At 34.6% G+C, this 25,063-nt stretch overlaps 1 protein-coding gene across 1 annotated transcript in view; it reads left to right on the top strand.

Moving 5' to 3' along the window:
• The first annotated feature begins 523 nt into the window (after positions 1-523).
• Positions 524-25,063, top strand: part of LOC109801518 (kinesin-like protein KIN-14B) — a 34,342-nt gene continuing 9,802 nt past the window's right edge. Inside the window, exons 1-15 of the mRNA XM_020362601.3 lie at positions 524-667; positions 802-1,037; positions 3,473-3,596; positions 5,664-5,750; positions 5,964-6,134; positions 6,270-6,376; positions 6,592-6,723; positions 6,839-7,023; positions 7,514-7,675; positions 12,254-12,345; positions 19,952-20,103; positions 20,426-20,599; positions 21,149-21,295; positions 22,467-22,655; positions 23,505-23,576. Of these exons, the coding sequence (XP_020218190.1) occupies positions 852-1,037; positions 3,473-3,596; positions 5,664-5,750; positions 5,964-6,134; positions 6,270-6,376; positions 6,592-6,723; positions 6,839-7,023; positions 7,514-7,675; positions 12,254-12,345; positions 19,952-20,103; positions 20,426-20,599; positions 21,149-21,295; positions 22,467-22,655; positions 23,505-23,576 (1,980 nt within the window). The 5' untranslated portion in view covers positions 524-667; positions 802-851. The remainder of the gene's footprint in view (positions 668-801; positions 1,038-3,472; positions 3,597-5,663; positions 5,751-5,963; positions 6,135-6,269; positions 6,377-6,591; positions 6,724-6,838; positions 7,024-7,513; positions 7,676-12,253; positions 12,346-19,951; positions 20,104-20,425; positions 20,600-21,148; positions 21,296-22,466; positions 22,656-23,504; positions 23,577-25,063) is intronic.

The following is a 25,063-nucleotide window of genomic DNA, read 5'->3' as shown; positions in this document are numbered from 1 at the left end:
ACACTATATAGATATCATATTCATGGAATTTGATTCACTTTCAAGATGTCTTGGTGGTAGAATAGTAAACACGCGAGACTCAAAATCTCGTGCTAAAGAGCGTGAAGGTTCCTATACTATAATATACAATTAAATATTATAGTTAAAACTTAAAAATGATTGATGTTATAAAATTCGTTATGTATAAATTACCTTTATTTATTTATTCAAGCATAATCTCCCACATTTGAAGAATTATGTAATTTTATGAATACAGAAGGTTGGTAAACATTTTTTTTACTATTAAAGAAATTTATAGGTGGTTACCTGAAGTTCTTTCACAAATATTAATTATTAATAATTTATTTTTTACCATGTAGCATCTCATTGTTAAATTTTTTTTTCCTTCTTTCTTTTTTCTTCCCTTTCACTTCCATTTCCTGACCAACAAAACAAAGTGTTAAAACCCAGGTCCAATCTCAAGAAGAATGAGTAACTGAGAGCAAACCCTTGAGAATATTGTTGGGCCGAAAGAGCCCAACAGTATCACCATTTTCGAAAACGACACCGTCTATGGGCGCTCTAAAACCAAACAAACACCCCGCTTCCTCCCTCTGTTATTATTACAAGCACAGCCAGTACCGTACTGTAATGATGATTATACAAACCAAAAAGCTGTTTCCATCGAGTCAGTGTTTTCTTTTCCTATCTTTTTTATTTTTATTTTTTATTTACTTTAAAAAATTCGTATTAATTATATTAATATTAATATTAATATTAATTATAATTATTCCGTTGCATTCTTCGGTTTCTATTTCGAAGGAGAGGGAGAGGAAATCTGAGAGGGTTTCTGGTGCTTCGCGGCAACGGCAATGGCGGAGCAGGGTAACCGTTGGAGCTGGGACCTCACCGGCTTCGAGCCGTGGAAGTCGCCGTCGCAGTCGCCGGAGCAAAACGATCAGAAACCTACTTCACCGTTGGTGAGGAGACACTCCACCTCCTCGGTTCCTCCGCACTCCTTGGCTTCCAAGGTTGAGGGACTACGAGACAAAATTAAGGTAATGCGTTTTCACTTCCACGTTTAGCGCGTTCTTCTTCTTTCTAATTCGGTATCTGAAACTGAAATTTTGGTTTCGAGCTATTTCGGTGAGTTCCAGTGTTACTGCTTCCGCATCGGTTTTATAAGTGGCGAGGGGTTTGACTGTGAATTAGTTTTGGAATCTGAAGAGGATTTAACTTGCAGTGGAGGAAATTGTTTGCCTAACATGGCGTGCAGTTCTGCTAAGTGCTAAGATGGACACGATGAACAATTTTTTGTTCTTTCCATATTTGGAAAAAGCATAAAAAAAATTGGTGTGTTCACGAAAGAAAGAAGAGTTACCTGCTTAATAACGTTCCATTTTCCAAAATTTGTCTCGTTGCGTGTAATGCCTTTGATAGAAGACATCGAAGTGTATGCTTTTGATTGTTTGCTTAACTGTTTTTTCTTCAATTTGAAAGCTGTTAGTGCTGGCAACAAGATAGACTGATAGAGTATTGAGAGAGGAATTTGAGTTAAGAAGGGATTCACTGGCGTATCCTAGTGTTTAGAATATAGTCGTAGGTAGTAATTTCTCACAGCAGTTGCTTGAATATATCAATTAGGTTCAGTCAGCATTAATTAAGATTCTAGATTTGAAAATGCCACTTGCTTTCCTTTTCTGTTAGGTTTATTACATGGCTTTGAATTAAGGTGCACATCTAGTTTCACGTGTCTTAATGTCTTCAAAATCTGCATTGGATTTCTTAGAGTTGGGAGGTTAAAATATCTTCTCAATAAGTGTTGGAGATTAAGAAATGCTAAAAATGTGTTTCAGACAACTGTTAAAATTAGATTATTTCAATAATTGATTATGTTTTTTCTAATCAGTAAGAAGGATTACAATGGTGACAGTGAAGATTGAACTTGAGTCCTCGTTCATTTACTCTAATCTCCATCCACCACTAGATTGACCTTAGTGGTTCAATAATGATTATATGTATAACTGATTTTAATTTTTAATTATAATAAGAAATAATCATTAGCTTCAAATTTTCAGATGTACGAAAATAACATTTTTTAGAAGAAAAGTCTATTTTTTTTCTCAAATTTCAACTACTGTCCCAAATAACCAACTTATCTTGCAAACAATTTTTTACTCAAAAAACAGCTGAAATCTCCCAAATTAATTTGTCCCAAATATGTTCTAAGTATTTAAGTGTTATCAAAAGCAGTTACTTGTCTAATATAAATATATAAATATAAATGATATATAAAATTAGTTTCAAGCTAGTTTATGCATTTTTTAACCAGAGATAAAATAAAAACAAACAAACTCTTTAAATTTTGTACCAAATCAAAAGCAGTACAATACATAAGAACAAGTTAGATTATTCTCTAATAGTAAAAAAGATATGTTATTTATCCACAAGTATATATACATCATGTTTTGGCTGCTCAATATCTTGTAGTGGCTGAATTCTACTATATTTATGTAAAACTTGAACCAAACTTACCCTGCAGCTGGTTTAAATTAATTTTGAATGGTTCATATCCTCACATGTTTGGTTGGGATTTTTTTTGGAAAAATAATTGCTGTCTCTTTTTATTTTTTATTTTTTAATAAGTTCTCTTAGGAAATTGTTAAAAAAAAGATTATTTTCTAAAGATGCAAAATACTCTATATTAGTATAATAGTAACATTTTTCCTTAGAACAATGCCATAACATTTTATTTGAATTATGCACAATTTGTTTATTTGTTACTTTGCAAACTAGAAAGTAAATGGTTAGATTAATGTTTTTTTTTCTCCTTAATAGATGTAGGCAAATCAATAATTACTTTCCTCTCATTAGCTAGCAATAGCTAATCATCTAAGTCTATGGATTACTTTTCTAACGTTTAGCCATAGAATTTGCTAACTAATAAGTGGTAATTGGAAGCAATTCAGAAGACATAGTGGATTCAAAAGAGTGTAAGTTATCTTCTTTTGGAAAAGTTTCGCTTAGAATTGTCTAGTTTTGGATTACATAATGTTATGCATAAAATTTAAGAGAAATTGATTTTGGCACATATATGGTGTTGAAAAAATACAAGCAAGGGTAATTCTTCCACAATCCATAATTATAGTATATAAAACTATGTTGGGGAAGGGTAGTTTATTTTAATTTTTTTAAGACTTTTAGTAGGATCGGATTGATTGGGGTGGGGTGGGGTGGGGGGGGGGGGGGGTTGAGCTACTTGTGGTAGTCTGTTGGTTCAGAACTCCATGCTGCCATGTATCAAAGAAAAGGATGGTTAGAAAATGTGTTTTCTGGGACATCTTTTATACTATTTAAAGCAATGTTACATTACAAACCACCAGTCATGTTGGTTGGAATATATGTTTTTATGTGGTGTCCTAGCTGATCTTTATGGATCATGCAACTTTTGTTTTAGACTCATGTTAACAGTCACATCAGGTATTTTGCACAGCTTGCTAGAAATGACTACCTGCAGTTAAGGCAAGAAGCAAGTGAACTTCAAGAATATTCAAATGCAAAACTTGACCGGGTTACACGATATCTTGGTGTTCTTGCAGAGAAAACCCACAAGTTAGGTAACTCTAATTTGTCTTGACTTGTGGTTCTTTATATATAGCTTCTTTTGATAATGATATTTGTCATTTGTATTGTTATTTTTTTTCTTGATTGGATCACTTAGGTTATATTTGGAGAAACAAGTTAAATAAGTGCTTTTTAAGCTTAGTTCATTTAAATAAGCTCTACTGTTATATATGTATTAGAAATGGAATAAAATATGTCATCTAGATAGTATTATTAGTTATAGCTCTGCTGACAGAGGTCAGTGTGATATCAATAGCAGAAGCCTGCATCCACTGATCCATATGTTAAATTGTGAATCCCTCGGAAAAATAGGGCAATCAGGCAAATGTAGATAACTTAGGCATCCAGGAGGCCTGCACTATCCCCTCCTTTCTGCTCACATCTTCCTGCCCTCCCTCTCTCTTCTTCCCTTTTTATCCCCTCTTAGCTACTTGGATTTTCATTTCATTATCTGCTCCTTTATCACACTTGTATAGTGTTTTTACTTGTTTATTTCCCTTCCCACAATGTCAGCATGATTCCTGAGTGCTGATACTGTCCCTGGTCCTAATGCTATGGTAACAGGGCTTGGTTTAAATAATGGGTCAAGAGGCCCAACTATTGAACTCATACTAAGGGGTAAGAATCAAGAAGGTTCTAAGGGGATGTGGAGGAGCTGAGTTGGTAGGTTGTTAGTGTGTATATAGGGGTGGGGGTTAAGGTTATTTGATAAAGTGAGGAGGTTCAATTTGGTTGTTATGCCTTTTGGCTTGGCTGAGAAAGTATTTTCTGTTAGGATCTTTTGCTATGGGAGAGGGAGTGATTCGTCTATTGTATATGTTCATTGAGCTTGTTTTCAGATTCATTGAAGTCCTTATTTCTGTTGTAATTTCTGGGATCCTAACATTGGTTCTACCTGCTGGATCCGAAGGGAGATGAGTGCAAAGTTTCACTATGAATAGGGATTCTCTTGCGATAATGAATGCTATGGAATATTTAATAACTGCATTCCTCCTCTGCCTTGCCCAATCTGTGATGCCAGACCTGCAATGGGCAAGGCGGCTGCGAAGGCATTTCTCACGGCCTCCACAATGTGATGCTGTTGCAATTGCATTTCTGGTGAAACCTGCTAGGCTACTATGCTAGTGTTATTGTGTTGCAATAACCAATGTTTAACAACGATATCATAGTGCTTCATTTCAAAGAGACTACGCAAATGATGCTAATCTGCAACAATCTAGCAGCTTTACACATTTCCATGAGAGGATCTAACATATTGAGGTAGATTGTCATTTCATCATGGAGAAGATCGAATTAGGAGACAACCACTAGCTTTGTCGACTCCAATGACCAATTGGCAGATGCCTTCATCCAATGCTTAAGAGGCCCTCAAATTAGTTATATATGTAACAAGCCTAGTGCATATGATTTATATGCATCAGCTTAAAGTGGAATGTTGAGAATCTGATTTGAATATGGAAATCTGTTTTTGATATTTGTGATTATTGTGCAGTTATTTTATATGCATATCATATTTGATTTGTAAGCACAAAATCTCCTATAATCATTTTCAAATATTGTAATCAATCTATTTAATTTAGACTTCATGGTGTAGTTTATAACAATGTTTTCAAAATCGGATCAGTCATTAAACCGGTTTAGGTACTGATTCAAGGTTCAATGGCTCAAGAGTGGTTGAACTGTGCTCAAATTGGTATTAATAAAATAATAATAATTATAAATACAAAAATAATATTAAATAAATAGAATAACATAATTTTATAACACTAAAATTAAAATAAAACATTATTTATAAATTTTTAACATTTAATGAAATATAATATTTAAGTTCTAAACTAAATATAATATAATACTTAAGTTTAAATTTTAATAAAATATGACAATATCAATTAATAATAACAAGTTTACATTTAGAATAAAAGGTGCCAAATTAATGTAATATAAATTATAAAAAATAAAGATATTAAATTTTTTTAGCCTTATCTTTTCTTGTTAAGCCATTATGCTGTAGGTTTTCTACTTTTAAATTTTGAATTTTGTACTGCACATGTGAATGTCAGATCAAGTAGCCCTTGAAACCGAGGCAAGGATATCTTCTGTGATCAATGAGAAGAGGAGACTGTTCAATGACTTATTGACATCTAAAGGTGATTGCTATATGTAGTTCCTTTGCTATTATATTGACTTTGTTTTTGGCTCCTCAGTGATGCTGTTTGTTTATAAGTAATATGTAATATACATTAACCGGAACTCAAGCTAGTCAACTACATGGTCTGCCTATTTTTAAGCATATTCAAATGCATGTTTTGCTGAGCTGGAATGATCTATCTATCTGTTAAATGTGGTTCTATTATTTGCAGGAAACATACGAGTATTCTGCCGTACTAGGCCATTATTTGAAGATGAAGGTCCCTCAGTTGTTGAATTTCCAGATGATTATACCATCCGTGTAATTACTGGAGATGAATCCTTGTCTAACTCCAAGAAAGAATTTGAATTTGATAGAGTCTACGGACCTCATGTTGGACAGGGTAAAATTGTTGTTTCATGTTACTAGTTTTTAGGTGGGGTGGGGGAGGGACTAGGGAGAGCTGGAGGGGGGTCCAACTTCAAATCCTGGTAATGGTCTGACTTGCTTTTACTTATCTCTTATATTATGTTTGCAGCTGAGTTGTTCAGTGATGTTCAGCCAATGGTGCAATCAGCTTTGGATGGATATAATATTTCCTTATTTGCATATGGACAAACACATTCTGGAAAGACACACACTATGGTTGTTCTTTCTTTCTTTCTTTCCAAGTGTTAGTGCTGAATTTATCCCACTCTTTTAAAAGAAATAAATATTTGGATGAGGGTCTAGAATTCAGTGTTGATTTAAAATTGAAAGGCCTATATTGTGGGTGAACTTATTATTTATAAACGTTCTTTATCTTCTTGAGTCAGTAATGCCTGATAATTTGCATTGCTACGTTCATTCATTATTCTCAGGAAGGATCAAACTATGATAGGGGTTTATATGCTCGCTGTTTTGAGGAGTTGTTTGATTTAGCCAACTTGGACACAACTGCTACTTCTCAATACAAATTCTGCATTACTGTTTTTGAGCTCTATAATGAACAGGTCTATTTCTCTTTTCACTTTGTGCACCTTTTCTGGCTGGTCTATGATTTGTTTCCTGGTTTAGGTTGACTTGGGATTATAAAGGTTTTCATAGTCTCTTTTTATGTGCTTACAGATAAGGGATCTGCTCTTGGACTCGGAGTCAGGGAAAAGCTTGCCTAAACTGTGTTTTGGATCACCTGAATATTTCATAGAACTAGTGCAGGAAAAAGTTGATAACCCTCTGGACTTTTCTAGGGTTCTGAAAGCTGCATTACTGAGTCGAAGAAATAATCCATTAAAGATTAATGTTTCTCATTTGTATGGTTTCTGCCTATAGTATACATAGTTATATTGCAAATTGGCTTTATATTTTCTGTTTGATGTCGCATGATAGATTTCTATTGGTAGCATATTTTCACCAATAGGAAATTGGCGATGTCATTGCATAGATCAAAGTTTGCATGGAATACAATATAATACACTAAAGATTTTTTTTTTTCAACTCTTATTTTTCTTTTTACATATTGTATTTTTTTTGACTCATTTAAGTAACAATAGGAAGCAGGAAATATTAAAGACTGAAAATTAAAAAAATTATTTGCTAATTAAGCAAAAGCAACAATGTCCATTAGTTTGACTGTCTTAATGCTTCTTCAAATTTATCACCACCATGATAATGTTCTCTCAGAAAGTTTATTATGGCTGTTACTGTTTTGATATTTGTGTTCATCTGTTCTGTGTAAGTTTATTATGCTTGCTGTACACTAATTCAGATAACTGAATTTCATTTTATGCCTTGTATTGTCAGGATTGTTACAATACACATATTTTGTAACAATTTAATCACTGGTGAAAACTCATATAGCAAGCTCTCTCTGGTTGATTTGGCTGGAAGTGAAGGTTTGATAACAGAAGATGATAGTGGTGAGCGTGTCACGGATTTTCTGCATGTTATGAAGTCTCTTTCAGCGTATGTCTTTTTAGTAATGTATTTATAATTCTTTACTTCATTTTCTAGTGTCAACTTTATGTTTTATTTGCTTAGTAGTCAGCAGTGCTCTTCGTCCACCCATGTGACTTAATGTCAAATATCAATCCTCTTTCACTATTCTCCGGGTTCTCGATTTTTGGTGGTTTTTCGGTTTTCGTTCCCTGATGTAAACAGTACTAGGTTATGCAACTGGTTTCTTGTTATCCCTGATTTGCCTGGGGAGCAAATCCGAAGATAGTTGGGCCTCATACGGCTAGTGTTGGAAATTCGCCTTAATTGCAGTCATCCCTCGATCTCCTTGGTTGCAGTCTCTTTGGGGTTGCCTTAATTGCAGCCTTAAGAGTGGTGATTTAGTTCTACATTGACTAGAGATATGACTTAAATAAAGCTTATAAAGTTCTGACTTTACAAGTTGATTTTATGGGGTTGAATTCGACGTAAAATTCAAATTTTAAGATGGAATTTTAGCCCATCCTAGATCCATTACCTGCATTTGCCACGGTCTTGGCTAGTAGCCCTGGGCATGAGGGAGAGTGTTGGAAAGCTGCTTTAATTGCCATTACTGTTAGCCTGCCTTGGTTACAACCACTCTAGGGGCTGCCTTAATTGCAACATTATTGGTGATGGTTTAGTTCCACATTGCCTAGAGATATGGCTTAAGTAGAGCTTATAAAGCTTGGACAATCCTTACCTTATATGTTGATTTTGTGAGGTTAATTTAGGTCCTAAACCCAAATTCTAAGAGCTAGTTCTGCTTTCTGTTTCCTACAGGATTATGGCTGTTAGGCAGCACTTTTTAAGAGTGTATTTAATTTATACTGTTACTTGATTTGTAGGTACCTCCTTATAATTGCGATCTAGATCCATAAAAATGCTGATCTCAAGTCATAGAGGCTAGGGTCTTTGATTTATCTGGGTCTGGTAAGGTTAGAGTACAATGAACATAAAATAAAAGAAATAAAATATTACATGACTAGAGTTACTTGTGTAGCTGTAGCTATGGTGAAGGTATTAATACTTAATGGTTAAAAAAGTCATGTTTATTTCTTACTATATATATATATATCTTTAAATGTTAGATATCACAAATTTAAACATTATATTTGAATGTTTGAGATTAAAAGATATATGCACGACTTTTTTAGGTGGTTACATGACCAATAACTAAATTTAAATCTTATTTCTCATAATAACCAAGAATTCTCATTTGATATGCTCCGTGTGTGTTCACTGTGGTGTCTGTAGAAAGTTCACATGATTAGAGTAATTCTAGTGTTTCATTTAGAAGATGTTTAGAGAGACAAAGGGTGTGGTTGGTAAAATTAGCTTATAAGCTAGTTGAAAACTTATATGCTATAAGCTGAGCTGAAAAGGTAGAAACTTACAAGTTAGTTGATTGAATTTAAAATATTTAGTAAAATTAGTTGATAAATATAAAAGGGCAAAATAAATTTATAGAGAAAGTGAGAGAATGACAGGATAGGCAAAATAATTTCTAAATTAAGAAAGGGTAAAAAAAGGATTTCACATAAATTTATGAGGCTAAAAAAAGAGAAGACGAAAAAACTAAGAGCTTTTAAGTTATAAGCTACTTCAATTAGCATATGAAAACAAGCTCGTATATACTCTCGCATCAAACAAACTTATTTTGGTCAAGCTAGTTTCTAAACATTTTATAAGCTGGTCGAAAGAGCTTATAAGCTCATGAAATACCCTGCCAAACACACTCAGAGAACAGAAGTAGAAGGACTTTGGAGAATAAGGAGAACTAAAACAATGGGGAAAGAGAAAACATCAATGGAGCAAAACTGCCTTATTTCTTTTTATATTTATTAAGCGAAAGCCCTTAAAAAAATAATGTGCTTCAAACCACATAGAAGCCATTCATCTAATCTCATCACAAATTAGCTGCTGTACCAATGAAACACCCTTAAAAATTGTGAGCGTTAAGATCCAATCAAATGCACCAAATAGTACTATAGTAGTATAGATTGCAGATTATCATAAAAATTTAGCCTATTTACTTGTGCTACCATGCTCACTTAAGCTAGTCAACAAAAATTGGCCAAGGACCTAGGAGTCTAGGACACTTGGCATTACTGTTAACCATAAAAATCCTAAACAATTTGTTGGAATTCAAGTGTGAAGCGAAGTCCCACATTGGTTAGAGTTGGGCATGTTGAGTAATATATAAGTGAGAAAGATCCACCTATCTAATGCCTTAAAGTTTTAGGTTATGTTGTGGTGTCAAGCTCACTTGTGTGACTTACTCATTACCCATTGTGGAGTGCTCCCCCGGTGTTAAAAACTCCCCAACATTGGTATCAGAGCCGGTGGTTCAACCAAATGACTGGTGATCGGCTCAGACGAGTATTGGCTGGATCTTGAATGGAATTAGGCGATAGCGGCCGGAGCGGCCGCTATCGCGGCGCTCCGGAGCGGAGCGGCCTCACCCCGCAATGTGGCTGCTGTCGCGTGGCGGATTTCTGTAGCGGCTGGAGCGGCCGCGTCGGAGGCGTAGCGGAGCGGCCCAAATCGCGGATTCGCGGGCGCGATTTCAGACTTACCCTTCATTAAGGGTAAGTCAGTCTTTTCAATGGGCTTTTTTTGCCCTAATCATCCCTTCCCTCTCGCGATTTCAGACTCATCCAAAACAAACACCTCGGCTCGTCTCTCCCTCTCTGTTTCTTCTTCTCTGGCGATCGCGTGCAGCTTCGACGAACTCCGGCTCCGACGCACCTCCATCGGCGACGCGCCTCCAGCTCCGACGCACCTCCGACTCCGACGAGCCTCCAGGTCCGACGCAGCTTCGACGTGGCCGCAAGCTCCGACGCGCGTTTGTCTTCTATTCTTCTTCCTCCGACTCGCGTTTGTCTTCTTCTATTCCCCTATTCTCCTTGGTTCTGTCTTTTATGCAACATGCAACATATTTTTTTTTAATTATTTATTAAATTAGTTCAACTGATTTTTTTTTTAATTTTTGATTAAATTTAATTGAACAAATTTTATTTTTAAATTCTGATTAAATTTAATTCAACAAATTTTATTTTTAAATTCTGATTAAATTTAATTCAGCAAATTTAATTTTTAATTTCTAATTAAATTTAATTCAGAAAAATTTATTTTTAATTTCTGATTAAATTTAATTCAGTTAATTTTATTTTTAATTTCTGATTAAATTTAATTCAACAAATTTTATTTTTAATTTCTGATTAAATTTAATTCAGCTAATTTTATTTTTAATTTCTGATTAAATTTAATTCAACAAATTTTGTTTTTAATTTCTGATTAAATTTAATTTAGCAAATTTTATTTTTAATTTCTGATTATAATGTTTAATTTTTTACTTACTTAGAGCTTTAACACTTTGTTTTGGAGACATTTTATATTATGTATTGTTTGAGGACTATGAACTTTTAATTATTAAAAATGTTTAATGCATGAATTTGGAGTTATTTTTTTGTTTTTTTAGCTTTTATATATATATTATTAATTATTTAATATATATAAATTAATATTTAAATAGCGGTTATCCCGCTCCGCGTCATCCCGCTATCCCAGTTTTAGGGTCGGCCGCTCCGCGCCGCTATCCGGGATTGACTACTATGAGGAGATCCAAAGAGAAAGATCATCCCTTGTACTGAAAGTCTCCCTTAGAGGTGTGGAGGATGTGTGTCGTTGAAGTGCAACAGCAGTGCAAGTAAGGCCACCATTGAATACTCGTGGACGAAAGAAAAAAAGCTTTCGCTTGAGGGAGAGCGTGACCATGTAGAAGGGATTTACACTTGAGGGGGAGTGTTGGAATTCAAGTGTGAAGCAAAGTCCCACATTGGTTAGAGTTGGGCATGTTGAATAATATATAAGTGAGTTAGGCTTAAATCCACCATTCTAAGATGGTATCAAGGCTATCCTAGATCCTTAAAAATGGGTCGTCTATCCTAGATCATTAAAAAAGGGCCACCTACCATTTATCCACGTACTAAGCCCAATAGTGCTGAACGTGAGAGGGGTGTATTGGGAAACACTCAAGTCCCACATCGACTAGAGATTAGGCAATTAAATAGTATATAAGTGGAAAGCAACCCTCACCTTACAAGCCAGTTTTGTAGGGTTGAGTTAGGCTTAAATCCACATTCTAAGAACAGATGAGAAATCAATTCTGAATGACCACCACAGAAACGCAATCAAGTAGTGATAGATGATTTTAAATGTATGTAAATAAATCCTAGACATAGCAAATCAAGAAGTGTTTTTAAATGTATTATAATCCCCAAAAATGGACAACTAAACCTATTCCCTTAGATTGCAACTTATCGAGTGTCTTACCTGTACTAAGAATCTGGACCTGTTTGGCATACTGTTTTGAATCAAATTAGTTAATACTGGTTTAATTCCACAAAATTGAAGTGGTATCTGATTTCTCCTTGTTAAATTCATGAACTTCCTTTTCCATTCATATTGAAGTTTTTAACTAGTTGAGTGTGAAGAACGAGAAATATTTATGTGTTAAGAAACTTCGGTGTCTTACTTTTTGCTGCATTTGAAATGTCTTTACAGGTTGGGAGATGTTTTGTCTTCTTTGACATCAAAAAAGGATGTTATTCCTTATGAAAACTCGGTGCTAACAAAACTATTTGCGGATTCACTTGGTATTATTTTTTTATTACATATTATAAGCTTATGTCAACATCTATTTGGTCTTTAAGTTGTTAGACACCGGACTATTTAATTCTTGATGTAAAAATGACAACAGAAAATTGTATGGGCCTCTTAAGATGCTAGCAAGTTTTTACATGTTTAATGTGGCTTTTGCATGCTATTATATTATATAATCAATACTTAGGTACTCTGCCTAGTTTTTGATGTAATTCTTCATCATTCTCTAATTGGATCGTTGTTACATACAATTAATCCAAACTTGCTCCACCCTCCACATAAATTGACATGTCTTTTTCTCACTTCATTTCATTGTCTGTTAGTTTTCTAGCTTATTTTGCACTGTGTTGAAGCATATGTACCATTCTGGTTTTACCTTTTTTTATTACCTTGTCTATTTTTATATATTTATTTCAAAACTGGTTTCTTATAAGCATATAACTTACGGTAACCTTCTGTTGCTGGAACTGTTTGTTGATTATAATTTTGGCTTTTGGCATCTGTGTACAGAAGATTCTTTAGTTGTTTTGTACTCGAAAATTTCTTTTTTTAATACCTATGAAACCAAGGCAATTCTTTTTTAAGTATCCCACAGAAGGAAAATTTTTATTAAGGGCCGGAGGAAATCATTTGAAGCAGAGGAAAAGATACTCTTGTACAAATTATAAAGGAAACTAATGAGCAGATATATAAGTTGATAACTGGCATTGAGTTTTTTTAAGAAAATCTGAAGTCACTTCCATAGTTCTGTTCAGAAGAACAGTGGGCTTTTTGCCAATGTGTTATTGCACTTGCAATACTTCCTCTATTTGATGTCACTAGATGATTCTGTTTGACATTTTTTAGTCTGCACTCTTAGCAAAGTAATATCTTTCTAAGATACAATTAAAAGGTAAGTTGTAGCTTCTAGAACACCCAAGAGTAATGTTATGGATCCTAAATTGGGCAATCCATATCTGATACTCTTGGGCTTAAATTTCGCTCTACCATGCTAGTAATGTGAGTTTCTATTCTACGGAAGGTTTGTCAGTTATGAATTAGGTTAAACAGTTAATTAAAACTTTAGTCCTTATGGTTTCCATCCATTTTCAATTTTATTGCTACATTATTTTTATAATTGTCCTCACACTTGTAAACATTTTCAAAATAGTCCATTCCACCATTTTCCATTATAACAACATCAATTTACTCCCTGCTGGATATATTAACGTTAAAAAAACGGAGCATCTAAATGTGTACATGCGGAACATAAGAGCACATACCAAGAAGAGTTGAGTATCTACAGGAGCTCCTACTAGAACGAAGGAGCATCTGTAGAGGACGTTCTACAATTAAAAAGAAGCACATAAAGAAGCATCTATTTGACAAAGAAACACCTGGTTAACAAACTGACGGTGTTAAAACAACATGTGGGTTATTTTGTAAACACTTATAAGTTCAATGCTAATGACTGTTTTGAAAAGAAAAATCCATGGAGATGAAAGTGAAAGGAAACCTAGGTAATTTTAATTTAACCTTTGAATTTTTATTTAACAATGGATAATTTCTTATTCTATGTGGGACAGAACAACTCATACAATTTGAGGTGACACTATGAACATTTACCTGCATTTCTTTATATAAAAAAAAAGAATAGAATAATAAACATCTTTATTAAGTGTTTTGAAGTTAGTTAACTGTCATAGTTAGAAGTTGGTTATGACTATATATACATTTGTTGTAGTCTTTGAACATATCTTTTTCATTCATCAATAATACAATTTACTGAATTCCCTAAATCTCTCTCTCTCATATCTCTCTCTCTCATATGGTATCATCGTGAGCTAGGGTCCGGGAATTGTTTTCTCTCTTCTTTTTCGTCTTCGATCTTCTGTGTCGTCTTCTAGCGCACGACGATTTGTTGTTCTTCGTGCCTGCTTCTGCATTGCGCTACGACTGCGATTGATTGCATCGCGTCCGTTCATTGTTTTCGATCGCAAACCTTGGGGTGTTTGCGTTGTTTCCTCCTTTGTGTTCGAAATTGCTTCTCTGACGCTCGTCTGTTGCGTTTGGCTGATTCACTGTCACTGATTGCGCCGTTCTTGCTTGGTCGCGTCGCGTTTGGCTGGTTTTGTTGTTCGCTGTTTTGTTACGATTCGCAAACTTCTGTTGCGATACTTTCTGGTTCGAGGTGTGTCTTCTGCACTCTTCGTTGTCTCTGTTTTTCGCTCTTGAAGATTCTTGGGCATTTGTCTCTGCTTCTGCTTCGTCTGTTCAATGGCTTCCGCTCCTTCTCAGGCTTCCTCAACTGTCTCACACTTTTTCTCAAAGTGTAACCTATAAACTTGATGAGAAAAACTTCATGACCTGGCAGCAATAGGTCACAACTGTAATTCGTGCTCATGACCTTGAGAGGTTTGTTATCAATCCGAAAATTCCGATGAAATTCATTACCAGTGAAGATCATGATGCAAACAATGTTAACCCTGTATACACCACGTGGGATCACAAGGACTCGCTTCTATTCTCTTGGCTCTTAACTACACTCTCTGACTCCATTCAAGCGCGAGTGGTTTCCTGTCATCATTCATATCAAGTTTGGGATATGGTATTTCAACATTTTCACTCTCTCACCAAAATCAAAGCCACAGCTCCGACTTCAACTTCGCACCATCAAGAAAGGTACCAGAACCTGTTCTGAGTATCTCCTTCGAATTAGCACTATAGTTGAAATTCTTGCTTCAATTGGAAGCCCTGTCTCCCCCAGAGAGCATGCTGAATGCATTCTTGGAGGTCTTCCAATTGAATATGATTCGTTAATCTCCACGATCACAGCGTTTGTCAGTCGTGATAATGCCCTCTCCCTTGGTGAAATTGAAACTATGATTCTTGCTCAAGAAGCGTGGTTGGAACAAGCCAAAATGTTTGTAATTCAAGAACCTTTGACAATAAATCTAGCTCAAACTACCTCAGCTGTCAATGGAGCTCCAAATGCGAATCTGGCATTTCAGCAGTCACAAATGCCAAGTTCTCAGCAGAATATGTTTCAGAACTCAGCTTTTGACTCTCAGGGTGGCTACAATGCGGGTTTTTCTGGTCAGAACTATGATGGAGGACGTGGTCGTGGTGGTTCACGCGGTGGCAGAAACCGTGGATCATCAATTCAGTGTCAAATATGCCATAAAAGAGGACATGAAGCTTCAACATGCTATCAACGATCGTTTGGTGGTTTTGGATTACCTTTTGGTCCTAATTTTTCTCCCTACACTTCCCTTGGATTTGGATCTCAAACTGGTTATGGTCCTCAGAATTTTGGCCTTGGTCTTGGACCTCAAACCGGCTATGGCTCTCACAATTTTGGCTTCCTTCCTAATACTGGAATTCAACCTTTTCATGGATCAACCAACGTTTTTTGACATCCAGGATCATCACAGTGGCCTACACATGCATCAAGTGGTTGTTTTGGGTCGACTTTTCCTAATTTTGGCTTCACACCACCTGGTTTTGCATTCCAAGCAGCTCCATCTGCCACTCAGCAAGCTCATTCAAGCTCTGCATCCTCTTCACAGCGAACTGTACCTGTCCTGAACACGGCCACAACTTGGATTCCTGATTCAGGAGCGTCACACCATGCCACTCCCGATCCACAGCATTTACTTCAAAGTGCTCAATTTACTGGAGCTGAGCACATTCTTATGGCTAATGGCCAAGGTACATCCATTACCTCAATTGGTTCTAATGTGTTTCGGTCCCCCATTCGTCCCTCTACTGTTCTGTCCTTAAAAGATCTTCTCCTTGTTCCCAATATAACCAAAAATTTGTTGAGTGTTTCCAAATTTGCCAAAGACAATAGTGTCTACTTTGTATTCTATCCTCACTATTGTTTTGTCAAATCACAGGATTTGAACGAGACTCTTCTTGAAGGAAAACTTGGTAAAGATGGTCTTTATCGGTTTCATCCATCTTTAGCAAAGAGTGCATCACCAAAAGATGATATTCCAGAAAATTCAGTTTCTAGTTTCTCTAAACCTTGTATTTTTCTTACTAAAACATGTACAAAGGCTGTTCCTATTGTTTACAAACAATGGCACTTGCGGTTAGGGCATCCTCATCATGATGCACTAACTAAGGCTTTAAAATCTTGTAATATTCATGTTCCTCCTATCAATAAAAATTCTGATTTTTGTGACTCATGTTGTATTGCAAAATCTCATAGACTTCCATTTCAATTTTCAACAATCGTCTATTCTAAACCGCTTGAACTTGTTTTTCTTGATGTTTGGGGACCTGCATCATTAGAATCTAGTTGTGGTTATTCTTATTTTTTAACGTGTGTTGAAGCGTGTACACGTTATATGTGGATTTACCTTCACAAGAAATCGGATGTATTCTCTCATTTTCTGAATTTTAAGGCTCTTGTGGAAAAACAGTTTCAATATCCTTTGAAATCTGTCCAAACTGATGGTGGTGGTGAATTTCGTCCTATGGTTTCCTATCTTCAACAAAAAGGCATTGCTCATAGACTTACATGTCCGTATGCTCATCACCAAAATGACATGGTCGAGAGGAGACATAGACATGTGGTTGAACTTGGACTAGCTATGATTCATCATGCCTCACTTCCATTAAAATTTTGGGATCATGCATTCTTGACTGCTACCTACCTAATCAATAGGTTACCATCTTCCTCCATTGATTTTCAATCGCCCTATAAAATGATTTACTATAAGAATCCTGATTACCAATTTCTCAAGATCTTTGGCTGCTCCTGTTTTCCTCTACTTAGACCTTATAATCAATACAAAATTCAACCTAGATCCGAGGAGTGTGTCTTTTTGGGATACTCTCCTAGCCACAAAGGTTATAAGTGTTTAAGTAAATCTGGCCGAATTTACATCAGCAAGGATGTTATTTTTAATGAAATGCGGTTTCCCTACCATGAACTGTTTTCTTCCAAGCCTAAAATTACCAACGCTGCAACCTTGGTGTCAACAATCCCTTCTTTAATCTGTGCTCATAATCCACCTTTGTCAACATCAACTCAGTCTGCATTCAACACAAACTCAGACTCTTCAAGATTCAACAATTTGCATTCTGATTCTATTGCTGATACTGCTGTCTCTCCTTCACCTTCAGTTTTTCAGCAACAATCGTCTGTTGCCCCTGCTTCTCCCTCAAACTCATCTTCTGCTAGGCCACTTAATGTTCATCCAATGATTACTCAATCCAAGAATGGAATTGTTCAACCACGAATCACTCCCACACTTTTACTTGTCTACCACAGAACCAAAGACAGTGAAAGCTGCTCTCACTGACTCTAACTGGTTAAATGCCATGAAAGCAGAAATCAAAGCTCTTCATGACAATCAAACATGGACTTTAGTTGATCTACCCTCTGGCAGAAAACCCATTGGTTGCAAATGGGTTTTTCGAATTAAGGAAAATCCTGATGGCTCTATCAACAAATATAAAGCCAGACTTGTTGCTAAAGGTTTTCATCAACAATCTGGCATTGATTTTTCAGAAACATTTTCTCCAGTTGTGAAACCAGACACAATTAGGACTGTTCTCTCTCTGGCAATTTCCTTTCGATGGCCTCTTTGACAGCTGGATATTAATAATGCATTCCTTAATGGAGTGCTTGAGGAGGACATTTATATGTCTCAGCCTCCTGGCTTTGTTCAATCTGGAAACAAAAATCTTGTTTGTAAATTGCAAAAAGCCCTTTATGGTCTAAAGCAAGCCCCTCGTGCTTGGTTTGAAAGATTGACCTCTGTTTTACTTAGGCTTGGTTTTACCAAAAGCAAATGTGATCCGAGTCTGTTTATTCTCTCTCACTCCACAGCCACTGTCTACATGCTAGTCTATGTAGATGATATCATTCTTACAGGTACTTCATCGGTCTTGTTGCAAAAATTGGTTGATGAGCTTCATGCCAATTTTTCTCTCAAGGATCTTGGCTCCTTGGACTACTTTTTGGGTATTGAAGTTAAAGCTACTTCTCAAGGTGGGCTGTTTTTATCTCAGGACAAGTATATTACTGACCTTCTCACTCGAGTTAAAATGGAGGATTGTAAAGGAATATCCACTCCTATGATTGGTGGTCAACAACTCACTAAGGATGGCACATTATTTGATGATCCAACCTTATACATATCCATTGTTGGTGCTCTGCAATATGCCACAATTACACGGCCAGAAATTGCTTTTAGTGTTAATAAAGTAAGTCAGTTTATGTGCTTACCAATGGAGGAGCATTGGAAAGTGGTTAAACGGATACTTAGATATCTCAAAGGCACTCTTGGTCATGGTCTGCTGTTCACACCTGCTACATCTACTAATCCTTTTAATCTCACTGCATTCACTAATGCTGACTGGGCAGCTGATCCTAATGATAGACAATCTACCTCTGCTGTGTGCATTTATCTTGGTCCTAATCTGGTATCTTGGTGGTCAAAGAAGTAATTGCTTGTTGCACGGTCAAGCACTGAAGCTGAATACAGAGCCTTGGCTCAAGCTCAAGCTGTTACTGAAGTATTATGGCTTCAATCCCTTCTAAAGGAATTGCAAGTCAAATTTAATACTCCCAAAGTACTTTGTGAAAACCAAAGCACTGTTTCTTTATCTCACAATCCTGTGCTACACTCAAGGTCTAAACATATGGAACTAGACATCTTTTTTGTTCGAGAGAAGGTGTTAAGCAAAGCTCTTATTATCTCACACATACCTGCTCAGCATCAATATGCAAATATTTTAACTAAAGCTCTGTCGCCCAAGAGATTCCTGTTTCTTCAGTCCAAGCTCAATGTGACTGACTCGTCCACTATCTTTCATCCCCCTTGAGCTTGTGGGGGTTATATTAGAGAATAGAATAATAAACATCTTTATTAAGTGTATTGAAGTTAGTTAACTGTCATAGTTAGTTAGAAGTTGGTTATGACTATATATACGTTTGTTGTAGTCTTTGAACATATCTTTTTCATTCATCAATAATACAATTTACTGAATTCCCTAAATCTCTCTCTCTCATAGTCCTGAAAATTAACTCAATCTAATTTTATATAAATTTAAATATGTTTTTAGTCCTTATAAATTATGTGAATTTTGATTTTAATTCTTATAATTTTTTTTTCTCTAATTTCCATCCCACTACAAGGTAAAATCATTATTTTTGGCTTGTACTATTATTTGAGGCAGTTTGTGTGTTTAATAGAAGGTCAAGTGACCATTATAAGTGACACTTCCGAATGTTTATGCTACAATATCAACATGTGATGTTTATAAATTTTTCTTTAGAGTCTCAAAATAAATGTTATTTATCTTCCTTTGAATCATCATTATTAGGGGACCAAAATAAATGATTTTAGACTTTGGAGGAATGAAAGTAAAAAAAAAAACGTTTTACAAGAACAAAAACTCAAATTCTCTCATTTTATAGGCACCCAAACAAGCAATTTCAAATTTTAGAGATATGTAAGAGAAAGAATTTTTTTATGGGAATCAAAAACATATTTAAGCCTTTTCTATATATTGTTTCTTGATAACTATGAATTCAATTATTTTTGCTTGGTCTTAGACACATGATAACATTTTTATTGTAATTTTTCTTTAATGTTTTAGGTGGGAGTTCAAAAACTCTAATGATTGTAAATGTGTGTCCAAATTCTTCAAATTTATCTGAGACATTACTGTCTCTCAATTTCTCTTCCAGAGCTCGAAGTTCTGTATTAAGCCTTGGAAATCGAGATACAATTAAGAAGTGGAGGGATGTTGTAAGTTCTTCTATAACCCTGTTCCTCCTTTGCAAAAGAATGACTTCTATTTTTTTATTTGCTTTTTATTTCCATCTGTGATTTTGTGGAAGAAGTTAAATCATTATTCATGCATATTGTATATATCATAAATATTATATGGATATGATGATGATTTTGGCATTGAAACCTTCCTTTTACTCAATTCAAACAGTGTTTGCTAGTTTAATAGAAAGTTTGTTGAGAAATTGAAATGTTTTTATAGGAAGTTCAATTTTACTCAGTTGTGATGGTTACAAATTTACTATATATCTTCCATATTTAAGTTGTGATGTTTTTATAGGCAAACAATGTGCGTAAGGAGTTATATGAGAAGGAAAAAGAAATCCAAGATCTAAAACATGAAGGTCTGAGACTTAAGCAAGCACTTAAAGATGCAAATGATCAATGTGTTCTACTCTTCAATGAAGTAAAGAAGGCATGGAAAGTTTCTTCTGCATTGCAAGCAGATTTAAAGGTTTACCCGATCATTGAGTAGAAGTAGAAAGTTTATACAGCCTTTAAATAATTTTCTTAAGTGGTTAAAACACAGTTAAATGTTCTATAACATTTCTTGTAGCATTTTCTGATATCAGTTTTTGGCTTGCGTTAAATATTCAGTCAAACGATCCAGTTGTTTGCATGGATCTGAAACACATCTAACTGATATTGTTGTCTTCTCATCAGTGTGCTAGAATATCAAATTTGCTATATTTTCTTGCTTTGTCCCTGTGTACTGTTCCTATGTTGCAAATAGTGTAGTTTTTGTCACGTGATCTTTCTTTAAATTTGAAAGATAGATACTGTTTGACCACTTATTATCCCAATTTGGTGCTGCTTTTTCACTTTTTTTCCTATTATGTCTATTGTTTGAAAGAGTTGATGTTGGATGTTCCTTTGTTTGGAGAGATGTAAACTTTTTTGTACAAGATATGTCTACATTTTGTCAACATTCACACAACACTTGATTGTCAGCTTTGAACAGAAGGCTTGCTAGTAAGCAACATCATTGCTTTATTTTTTGCAGTCAGAGCATATTTTGCTGGCTGATAATTATAAGGTAGAGAAAGAACAAAATGCTGAGCTTAGAAATCAAGTTGCTCATATGTTACAGTCAGAACAAGAGCAAAAATTGCAGATACAACAGCGCGATTCAACCATCCAAAGTTTGCAGGTTAATATATAGTTGTTTGCATAAACTATTTAATGGTTTATCAAATTCGTTTTCTTTAATAATTTGTTGGAAATAAGAATATTTTAGGTGATGAGGACTTCTTTAGTGTTTATTTTTCCAATAGCCTAGATACTTTGTATTGCTAGGTTCAATGCATCTTAGGAAGTTGTTGTATCTTAATTGTTCTCTTGTAAATTGTTTTGGCATTAATTATCTTTGTATTACTCTTGAATATAAATAAGTCTATTCTTCTGGATTGAAAAAACGCTCAAGCACATTCAGAAAAATAACCTTTCTCATTTTCTCACAGTTATATATCATTGCACTGCTGTTTTCTGATAGCAATTTAAAAATTATTCCAAAATAATGTTTTGTGTGCAATGTTCTAATAACAACTTAGCAGGATCATCCTTTGTATGCAATTCGGCAAAGACATAAGAACTTATTCATCTCTGTCAATATAATGAATGATTTGAACATAGGAATGAATTCTAGGTTCCAGAAATAGTCAGCTGCATGCAAATCATGTTGAAGCTGCACTTCTCATCTTTTACCAATAATTTAAAAACAATCCTTTTTATTTTTATTTTCATCTTTCTTTGAGGTTTGCCCAGTGGCTTCCTTAGCTCTTTCCATGTCTTAATAGATGTACCTATTGGAGTTTATTCTCACCTTAAACCAAATGAAGCATATGGACAAGAATACCAACCACCTTTGCAGTATACACAACAACACAACATTGTTCCTGTCAAAGACTAGCTGTCCAAAAGTTTATGCTATTTGGTAAAGGCTCAAGATTTGACTGTCTCTAACACCCCCCTTATTTATGTAAGTGCCCTTTGAGCTTGAAGCATGGAAAGTGCATAGGCCTATATTCTACCTTGCGCTGAAATTCTACTTATGTATAGGAATAAGGCAGCAAGATCAAAATCTTGACCACTTTGGTCAGAGGATCTCATGGCATGTCAATAACAAACTACTAAAAACTTTAGTTAAGTGGAGGCCCAAGAATAACTTTATATCGTATGCTCCACCTCAACCCTCTACTAAAATTCTTAAATTGTCTTGAAGTACTATTTGCGCTATATCAACTGTGATTTAGATGCATGTGACTGGCTTTGTTTGTGCTTGCATGATAATGTACAAAGTCTCTTTTAATCCTTTGATACAGGCTAAAATTGGAAGCCTCGAAGTACAACTCAATGAAGCCCTTATATCCAGCCACACTAGGTTAAATGTTGGCCCAGAAACAGTGTCTGAAGATCTATCTAATTCCAGGACAACAGGGGATAGCATGGATTCATTTGCAGTAGCCAAGAAACTAGAAGAGGAACTCAAGAAACGCGATGCTCTGATTGAGGTCTGTTATACTCGTCAATTTTCAGTCTGATTGCAGTATTCTTCCAATTTTGTTTCCCATTGGATTGTGGTTATTAATTTTCTCTTCTTTCTCCTTCAATTTTCTTTTTAATTTTTTTGTAGTCATTTATTTAATTGAGGATAGATTTAGCAAACAAATGGCTCATTGGTCAAGTGGCTGCAAGTAGGGGTGTGCAAAAAATCCAAACTGATTTAAACTGATCCAAAACCGATTCCATCTAGATTATAAAATCCAATTCATTTTGAGAAAAAATCAAATCGACCCACTTTGAAAAAAGCGGTTCAGTTAATCGATTTGTTTCAACAAACTAGATCGGTTTGGTTTTTTGAAAAAGACGATTCATATATAAGTATAAAGTGGATAACCAAATTACACCGAACCGATTCAGTTTAAAAATCCAATGTTTTTTTTTTAAATTTTTAAAATCGAACCAATCCACTTTATAAAAAAGGGATTGATAAACTGATCCATTTTTATATTGGTTCGGTTTGGTTTGAATTTTTCAAAAATTCAATTTATGAACAGCCCTAGCTACAAATGCCTTATCTTCGGCTGCTCATGTTGAAATCCTTTCCAACCATCCTAATATGTTGAGTAAGGGGAAATGCTAAAACTACAACCAAGAAATCTCAACTTTCATTTCTGGTTTGCATGTCTTGTGAACTTTATAGATTGTACAAGATAGAATAAGTAACCCCTGTATCAAAATGTGCCATTGCCATAAGTTCTGAATATATATTTTGCTGAATTCTTCCGCTGTTTTGATTCTTACACACTTACATTAGTTTCATTTTGTTCTGGTGAGGAACTCAATTCAATATTTTGCAGAGGTTGCATGTAGAAAATGAGAAATTATTTGATAAATTGACTGAGAAAGCATCTCGGGCTGGATCACCTCAGGTAGGCAAATTTTACTTTTTACCAGAGTTACTGCTCCCAACTTATCATTCATTATGTTGTGTAGTGGTGGGGGTCCTTTTACATCAATAATAAGTCTTAATTCACTCCATTGAAATTGAATAACTTATAGATGTTGAATTTTATCCATCAACGATTGAATTATGTTCAGAAGGTAGATCAAGCTTATAAGAATTTCATAGTATTTTAAAATTAATTGATACTTCATTCAACTATTTTGCATTAAATATAGGCTTAATTGCATTTTTTGTTTCCAAACTTTCACATTGTTGCTAATTTTGTCCCCAAATATTTTTTTTGCGGATTTTTCCCCCAAATTTTGAGAATGTTGCATGTTGTTCCCTTCATTAATTGTCCATTAAAACACCAATAAAAAATTATGCTTAATTGCATTTTATGTCTCTAGACTTTCACTTTGTTACGAATTTTGCTTCCAAATATTTTTTTGGCAAATTTTGCCCCCACCCCATATCTTGAGAATGTTGCAAATTGTAATCCTCCATCAGATTATACTTGATATGAGTATAACTAGCCATTTTGAATTTGTATTAATATTTGTCTAAGATAACTCATATATATAAGATAATTCAGTACAATAATAAAAATATCACATATTTATGTATACCATATAGATGATTTTAAACTTCGAGAAGTGTATTGATGTATTGACTTTTTCTTTTTATATTGTTAACTAGTTTAATGTCTATGTTAACTAGGGATGAAAATAGGTAGGGCCGCTCGATAGGAGTCTATGGCCTAACTTGCCCAGGTCAGACCAAACTTTTTTAGAAAATGGGTCAGGTGAAAGCTTTTATTGAAGCATATTGAATTAAAAAACCAGAATCTAGGTCATTTAAAAATCTTTTTAGGTCTAACAGACTAACCTATTTAAATAAAAATAAATTATTTTTGTTATTATTATCATTTCAAATTTATTAATGTAACTTGAACTAAAGTCTAACCAGACTTAAGGGTGACAAATGAATCCATTTATCCATCATTCATTCCATCCATCCATCCATCCATTTATTACAATAAAAGTAAATAAAAGTAAATAATGAATCGAATTGAATCCATCCATTACTTTTTCAAAATCCATTGGATTATAATATGAAATGTTTATTGGATTGAGATTTCAAAAGGCTATTTTGACAAGAAAGTCTTGTGAATTTTAAAAGACTATATTATGTAACGACATAAAGAAAAGATATAGAAATAAAATATTTCAAAAGTAAAATTATTTAATTTTTAAAACATTACTTTTATGGATGCATTGAATATCCATTCATAAAAAAATTGTTATGGATGGATTATGTGGATTTTTTGCTTTAAATGGATTGAATTTTTATGTGAATTTTAAATGGATCTAAATGGTATAGATTTGTACCATATTCATATAATTTGTATTATTGTAGTTATATGCGTATGAATTGTATATGTATTAATATACTGAATTATTTAATATCCAC

This window comes from Cajanus cajan, chromosome 11 (assembly GCF_000230855.2).
Source record: "Cajanus cajan strain Asha chromosome 11, NIPB_CcT2T_4, whole genome shotgun sequence".
Taxonomy (NCBI): Eukaryota; Viridiplantae; Streptophyta; class Magnoliopsida; order Fabales; family Fabaceae; genus Cajanus; species Cajanus cajan.
This window is presented reverse-complemented; position numbering and strand designations above follow the sequence as displayed.